General features: G+C 38.0%; 1 protein-coding gene across 1 annotated transcript; it reads left to right on the top strand.

Annotated features, from left to right (window-relative positions):
- The first annotated feature begins 846 nt into the window (after nucleotides 1–846).
- On the top strand, nucleotides 847–7,368 carry Kera (keratocan). The gene is made up of 3 exons (XM_021175300.1): nucleotides 847–1,043; nucleotides 2,426–3,322; nucleotides 6,486–7,368. The coding sequence occupies exons 2-3, from the start codon at nucleotides 2,434–2,436 to the stop codon at nucleotides 6,650–6,652; spliced, it is 1,056 nt and encodes a 351-aa protein (XP_021030959.1). The 5' UTR covers nucleotides 847–1,043; nucleotides 2,426–2,433; the 3' UTR covers nucleotides 6,653–7,368.
- The last annotated feature ends 708 nt before the right edge of the window (nucleotides 7,369–8,076 follow it).

The raw sequence follows: 8,076 nt of genomic DNA on the forward strand, positions 1-8,076 counted from the left end.
TCAACAGAGCACAGCCCCATGCAAGTCAGGGTTTATTTGCATCCCCTCCCCCACCCTCCATGAACAGAATTTCCGCTTTCTCCCCTTGAACATGATAAATAGAAGAACTTACACATATGTTAAATAAATGAAGCCACTGCACCAGAATGCCTTTTAAGTCACTGAATGTAAAACATGTGCTAAAATATAATAGTAAAAGACCTCCTGTCTTATTAGTTACTTAAAGTTATTATTAAGGAGTGTGGAATATAGACACAAAATTGATTCTGTAGAACAAAGGTGATTACCAAATTCAGTACTTAGATCAGCTATAGCTACTCAGGGAGGATTTAATTTTTTGCAAATGTATGTTTCCCTTAATAAAAATATTCCAGCATCTGTTTCATATCAGAGATGAATAAAATATGTCCACATGAGCAGAATACATTGGCCTTTACTTTTGTGTTTAATTGTTTTAAAAGATCATTTAGAGAAAAATAAAACCAACACATTTCCAAATCTTTTGTTTTCGTTACAATTAAAATTCTCCTCAGTTGCTGCCTGGTGGATCAGATCTGTACATCAGTGCATTTTAACATCCCTGGAATTGTGGAGTAAGAGGAAAACTTCCCTTGACTATTGAAAAACATTCGTGGACTTAAAAGAAAAATTTTCTTTGCTGAACTTCATAGGTGACAAGGTACTGGAATTGTTGGATGGGTTGAAATTGGAGACAACAGTGCACACATTTTACAAAGAACTCTAAAAATCTGACAGCAAAGATTGGGTCAATCCATTACTGGGAGCAGCAGTGACCAATAGGAAAGGAAGGAGAAGATCCAAGAGGGCTGAGGTAAGCCATCCTGAAGCCTGTCAGAGTGGAAACAATACATCAAAAGCTCTTCCTGGTGACCAGTCATCCTACTTTTCATTTTTTTTTTCAGACTGGAGATTTAATAGCATAAAGTCAAAACAATTTTTTTCTTTTTGTTATCCCCCATCAACTTATTTTAGCTAACCTAACACCAGCCACAGGACTCAACGGTATATTCCTGGAAAGCAAGGTAAACTATTTTGTACTTTTTACAACTTTTGGGTTGGAATTAAGAGTTCTGATTCAAAAGATTCAAAGTTACAATTTCAATAATTAATGCAAAAATGCATGATTCTACTTTGAAAAAAAAATTAGATTTTCTTTGTTGGAAGCCGTCCAGAGAAGTATTCTGCAGCCAGAGGGATGCTGACAGCTTGCAGAAGCAGACCTGAACTTTAATGGGAGGAATTAAAGGCCAACATTAATAAGTGATTTTATTTTCAGGTCCCTATGAATCAGTGAAATGTATTTGTGCTTAGTTGGTGTAGCTAAATGTATATTTGGGAAATTGAAACTTTTAAATATGTATGTGTAACACATATGTTATAATAGTGTCTTTAAAATACTATACATATATTTTTCTCTGACAGTAGTTATTTGTGACTGTTATATCTGGTGCTATTCAATGGGGAAAGTTTCTCTCCTATAAAATTATCATACACCAGAATGTATTAAACTAGCTTTTGTTAGTATCTATATTGGACCTATAAGTATAGGGGAATTTCTGACCTATGTTCTAAATATTTTTATTCTTTCTTATCCTGATTAATTATGCAATGTTTGAATAAACATAAGTAATACATTAGCAGTATATGAAATTTCTGTCATATACAAGCATGAGCATATATATGCATTTGTTCAAAATAGAAAGTCTAAATGAAGGAGACTGTAAGAATTATATAGGAGATAATGGTTATGTGAGACAATTCATATTCCATTTCATGGCTGCCCATCTTGATTCTGATACTGTACTTAAAGTTATACAACTCTTTCTCAAAAGGAAAACTTACCTGAAAAGTTCAGAATCAGAGATGAGTCACACACTTTTCTTCAGATCCTAGACCCTTCCTTCACCATAACCTTCTAAATTGTCCTTTGATCTCTACATGTCTTTGGTCCATGGGCCAAAGAACCTGGAAAATATCCTCCAGATGTTGGCTCATTTAAGGGTTAAAAATAAAAGCACATACAGATGCCCATCTCTGAGGAACGAAGTCGACACTTGGCTTGTTAGTTCACGGTTTGTTCTTTTATACTCACTACTGGTTTCAGTGAGGTTTCTTGAATTAATAACTTGAAATGGAAAAGCACTTAAAGTTGCTGAGCTTTGCTTTCTGTTTCTCGCTATGACTCAGTTCAACCCAGATTGCTCAGTGGCTGTGAATTTCTTTCAGTGTCTGTAAAGTGCTTTTCCTATGATGGGTACTCAATAAATGTGACTTTGTTTCTATGCATGGATGGGAAGTTGATACTCTCAGCTTTCCTGTTAATGAAACAACACATACCGATTTGATGCATGCAAGTGTTTAAAGACTAATGGATTATTCGTCACGCTTGTTGCTTATTCCACAGGCGCTGTAATGGCAACCCCAAACTGTTTAATACTCTGGGTGTTACTCATAGCAGATACTGTGTGGACACAGAGTGTGAGACAGGCCTATGAAGTACAGGATCCAGAGGACTGGGATGTCCACGACGACTTCTATTGTCCCCGAGAATGCTTCTGTCCTCCCAGTTTCCCTACTGCCTTATACTGTGAGAACAGAGGTCTCACAGAAATCCCTCCTATTCCTTCAAGGATCTGGTACCTCTACCTGGAAAACAACCTGATTGAATCCATACCAGAGAAGCCGTTTGAGAATGCCACCCAGCTGAGATGGATCAATTTAAACAAGAACAAAATAACCAACTACGGGATTGAGAAGGGGGCCCTGAGCCAGCTAAAGAAACTTCTTTTCCTGTTTCTTGAAGACAATGAGCTAGAGGAGGTACCTTCTCCATTGCCAAGAAGTTTGGAACAATTACAATTAGCTAGAAACAAAGTATCCAGAATCCCTCAGGGGACCTTCAGTAATCTGGAAAACCTGACCCTTCTTGACCTGCAGCATAACAAACTATTAGACAATGCCTTTCAAAGAGATACTTTCAAGGGCCTTAAGAACCTCATGCAGTTAAATATGGCCAAGAATGCCCTGAGGAACATGCCCCCAAGATTGCCAGCGAACACCATGCAACTCTTTCTAGACAACAACTCCATTGAAGGAATACCTGAAAATTATTTCAATGTGATTCCTAAGGTGGCTTTCCTGAGGCTCAACCACAACAAACTATCAGATGCAGGTCTCCCATCAAGGGGTTTTGATGTGTCATCCATTCTGGATCTTCAACTGTCTTACAACCAGCTCACAAACTTTCCCCGAATCAATGCTAACCTGCAGCACCTTCACCTCGATCACAACAAAATTAAAAGTAAGTAGCCATAAAGATGTGCCAGTGACCAAAATGACCATCATTATGTATAGTCTCTGCCCTGTGTGGGAATAGCAGTTTGTGTTGTCCCCTACCAACAACTAATGAGCTGATATAATGAACAAATTATTTTCGGTTTTCATTACACAACTTTATTGACATAGCTTTAAAAAAAAATCCAGATGCCCAACTCTTCAAGTTCGGGACTGAGAACTGAGCCTTAGTAATCTACACAAAGCTTGTATGTAGAGGAGAAAGTAAACAGACATATTTTCTTTTCTCTGAAATTGTGATATTTCTCCCTTTATGAGTCGATATCATTTATGTCTCAATATATCTTTCAGAGTGGCCATGAATACAAGAGGCTTGTGCCAACATTCCTTGCACTTTGTGTGTGTGGGGGGGGGGACAATGTGTTGAAGAAAGCATGGAAGGCAAAAAGCTCACGAGTAATATGTAGAATAGGATTTAAGGGATTACAGAAGAGTTGATGTCTTCATTTCCATAATTATGAGCACCAATGAAATATACCCAGTTAGTGTGTACTACCAGTTATGGTATCTCAGTTTTTTAGCCACGAGCTATTGGGTAGGACCTGGACCTCTCATTCTCAGCAGCTTCCCAGGTGCTGGTCCTGATGCTCTGGGAATCACACACAGAGAACTGTTATCACTGCTCGAGGTTGTACTCACTTGAAATGAAACCCAGTGCCCTGGGAGCTGTCAATCAGTGAGACTTAGTGATACATCCTCAATGAGGAAAAGGTTACTCCTTCTTGTAAAGATCTTCAGATATGGAGTAGAGAGTGGATCAAGTTGAAGACTACTGAAGCAAAGATGTTGTCTAGAGATGAAGTGTTTGTACAAAGTTCATTCTTGGAAACGTTTGAGAGGAACTTGACCTGTTCATAGAAAGGGCAGGCTGTCCCCTCATGGTGGAACCGAGTGGAGTCTATGTTCCATGCATAGGGTTACTAGTACACAGCCTAGAATTCATCTTCAGTCTCAGCATAAGCCTTTTGGGAGGTTAATCACAGGGCGATTCCTTCTGGAACGCTTTTTAAAATGCAGTCTTGAAATGAGATCTGATGAAGACGGTTTATAGAAAACAAATTGGGAAAATGCCACAGGGTTATGCTTCTTACTTACCACTCACTAAGGTTTCAATGATCATATAAGCATGCCGTTGCAAGATTAGACCACCCTTCCCCTGGGTACTGCTTAGGTCTCATCAATTTTTGTTTTCTTTATTGAGCCTAAAATCCTAGAACTAAATGGCATGCCGCCGCCACCACCACAGTTATTTTCCTCCCTGTGGCGAGCAAATGCCCTGTTGAATACTCCAGTCAGAAGGAAAAGATGTAACTTAGAAAACTTGATAGATGAGCATCCTTAGCGGAGTCAAACATCGTAGTGCTGGAATCGTAAGAGGACCTGGAGCTTGCCAGTTTTCCCTGAAAGGACGATGCTTCTGCAGGTGCACGTAATCCTCAACAGGAGCCCACAGACAGCTGGAATAGAAAGTTGACTTCAAGTATCTCTACATAGATATTTGTATGTGAGTCCTACACACTGGGAACTTGAGACCCAGTATTCAGCAGTGAAGTAGCATCACTGAAAGCTCAACGGGAAGTACAGCATTGTGTCCTCCTACACTGAAATTGTGCAGAGCATTTTCAAAGGCTGTGGGCATGCAGTCCATATTTTCAGAATTCTCATATATTGTCCTGTTTCACAATCAACTGACTTTGAGAAAGGTTGTAGTGATTTCCCCCAACCCAGGTATTTATGGCCTGTGGTTCTGAAGTGGGGCCTAAAAATTCAGAGCTGTAATACTACTGTTGCTTCCTGTCCATGGTTAGAGAAACACAAAACCTCCCAAGAGCCTGCTTGATGTTGTTGGGAAATTCAAAGAGGAAAAGGAAGGTCAAGTAGGTGATCATAACTGTTCAAAAAATTACAGAGGAACTGCAAGACCAATAAATAGCAGAGGCTTCAGCTTCTTATCTTAAACAAAATGAAGTCCTGCCCCCTCATTTAACACAGAAATCCTAGTTTTATTTGCCAAAGAAATAAATACAAAGTAGAGATTCCTTTTCTTTTCCTTTTCCCTTTCTTTTCTTTCTCTTTCTTTCTCTCTCCCTTTCTCCTTCCTTCCTTTCTTTGTTTTTATGTAAACCATTTTTTCTTCACTTTACATCCTAATCCCTGTCCCTGATCCTGCCCTCCCAGTCCCTCTTCTCATCCTCCCTCCCCTTTTTCTCTGAGAGAGTGTAGTCCCCCACCCCCACTACAGTTTCTCCCCCATTGCTGACACATCAAGTTTCTCCAGAGCTAGGGACTTCTCCAACTGAGGCCAGACAAAATGGATGAGGGGAATGGGTTCCACAGACAGGAACATCTATAAGGATACTCTCGCTCTAGTTGTTCAGGGCCCACATGAAAACCAAGCTGCACATCTTAGAATAACTGGACCATAACTTTATGGATCACATTGTTTTATAATAATTGTTAATGAACTTATTTCTTCTTGTCACATAATCTGTTAAAAATATATATTTTCAAGAAACAAAACTTTTATATTAAGAGTCCATTGAATTTTCCAGTGAACTTTTCTTTTGTGATTTTGGAAAAAACAAGGTTTTCTTCACAACATGATAAGGGGCCTGAAATTTTATGTAAAATATGTATATACTTCAATAAGTTACTTCCCCACATTCTCTGAGAAAAATCCTAACATATGGAAAATTATTCATTTCAGAATTCTTGTTTCTCACGTTCCGGTTATTTGTATGTGCTGGCTATCAGGGGGGAGAGGAACAAGGGATTGACGTTTTAGATCATCTCCTCCAATATTCTCTGAATTTTGTAGTTCAGGGGCCGGCGTAAGGGCCTTTCACTCTGGAGGAGGCTCTCAATGTGTAAAGTTCCACACTAAAATGTAGCAGAGCAGAGCACAAGGAGATGTTACTCCAACATCCTTTCAGGATTCCTTCAGGAAAGAGAGAAGCATAATAACCTATATGACAATGGTTTGTATCTCTACAGATTCCGTTACATTGTATCACATAGCCTCTCAGGACCACTGTAATGTCTTCTTGGTCTAGATCTCCATACTCTCTGGTGTTTCAATTTAATCATTCATGCTATCTCTGCCTCCATAGATGTGAACATGTCTGTAATATGTCCCAGCACACTGCGTGCAGAACAGGATGCCTTCATTCACGGACCACAGCTGAGCTACCTGCGTCTGGATGGAAATGAGATCAAGCCACCGATCCCGATAGATTTGGTGGCTTGCTTCAAGCTTCTTCAGGCTTTCATAATATAAAACAGAACCCAAACTGGTTTAAGGGTAGATGTATGTGGTATGAGGTTTTGATTGTTACTTCTAGGTCCGAGACCACACTTGCAATTGTTCTTACCCACCTTTTTCATATGTGCAGCTTGTTCTTCCTGTTTGAGGATGCTCTGGTCAGTGACACACAGGGACCACTTGTACTAGTTTGCTTTCTTCTGATTAACAAAACAGACACAGAGTTGAAAAAGCTCCTCAACTCAAAGGTATTTTTATCTCCTTGCAGCTACTAATAGCCAATGGTTTTTTTTTTTAATTGTTACACATTCAAAGTAATTTACTTGCATATGACCAAATTTATGAATACTGGTAGTGCAGACTCCCCATAAGCACCACAATGAGATAGCAGGAGGAAACTCTGAAAATAGGAATAAATGAAATATTCCTCTGTCATAATTACAATGAGCCCACTAGTCAAAAGCTTCCTAAAAAGAGACACCTGGTTATTAGAATGAAACGATGAAGCAACAGAAAGAGGTTCAGGTCCCTTGGAGCGAAACAATAGAGCAGTAGAAGGTGGTGGTTCACTATCATTCCTTACATATCTTTTCTTAGATCTTATATATTATCTCCAGTAACTGAATCCTTAAATTTTGCAGTTATTATAACATAGCATGCAAACTATACAGCTCTTATTTTGATTATGATTTGGGGGATTTTTCTAAATAAAACGATTGAATGTTTTCTAACGAAGTTGAAGTGTGATGTTTGTTTCAAGCACACCATTCCCAACGTTCATTTAGGAGCACGTTATAGTTAGAGAGTGTTATAGTCTCAATTATTTTGCTGGCGTGAGTACAAACAAATATGCTCTCCTATCTTATTTTGCTTCCAGTAAGCATACAAAAATTATAGTCTAAGTAAGTTTGTGATCAGTTTTTTAAAAGTCACTACTTGATTAGTCAGCAAGGTATACTTTGGTGTTGCAATCTTGTTCTATGAATTTTTCATATACCATAATTACAAATATATAATACAAAGATCAATACATGGATTTCTACATGCTTTACAAATGATTTTCCCAGCAAACTGATATATTTCAATAGAAAAATTACCATATACAGTTGTGAAATACTAAAAGAGTTCAGTAGATTCCAAAGTCCTTCAAAACCTTATCACATTTGAAACATGAATTCTCATTAAGAAAAAATGATGTGGAGTATTATATATCTATTTTCACACTCAATTTAGAATTAGATGCCAAATAAAATATTCTTAAGCCAGGAAATCAAATTAATTGCTATAAAATTTAAAAATTATTTTAAGGCACATACATTATGAAAATTATGTCATATACAATTACGACCTAGCTATTATCAGACCTGGAAAAACCATACACAGAGAAAAAATTATATATATATGTATATATATATATATATATATATATATATATATAT

Source organism: Mus caroli, chromosome 10 (assembly GCF_900094665.2).
Source record: "Mus caroli chromosome 10, CAROLI_EIJ_v1.1, whole genome shotgun sequence".
NCBI classification, from domain to species: domain Eukaryota; kingdom Metazoa; phylum Chordata; class Mammalia; order Rodentia; family Muridae; genus Mus; species Mus caroli.

Excerpts from the sequence above, each read along its gene's own strand:
- Kera (XM_021175300.1), top strand. The coding sequence starts at position 2,434 with ATGGCAACCCCAAACTGTTTAATACTCTGGGTGTTACTCATAGCAGAT. Across the intron at positions 3,323-6,485 it reads CGATCACAACAAAATTAAAA|ATGTGAACATGTCTGTAATA; the intron begins GTAAGTAGCCAT and ends CTGCCTCCATAG.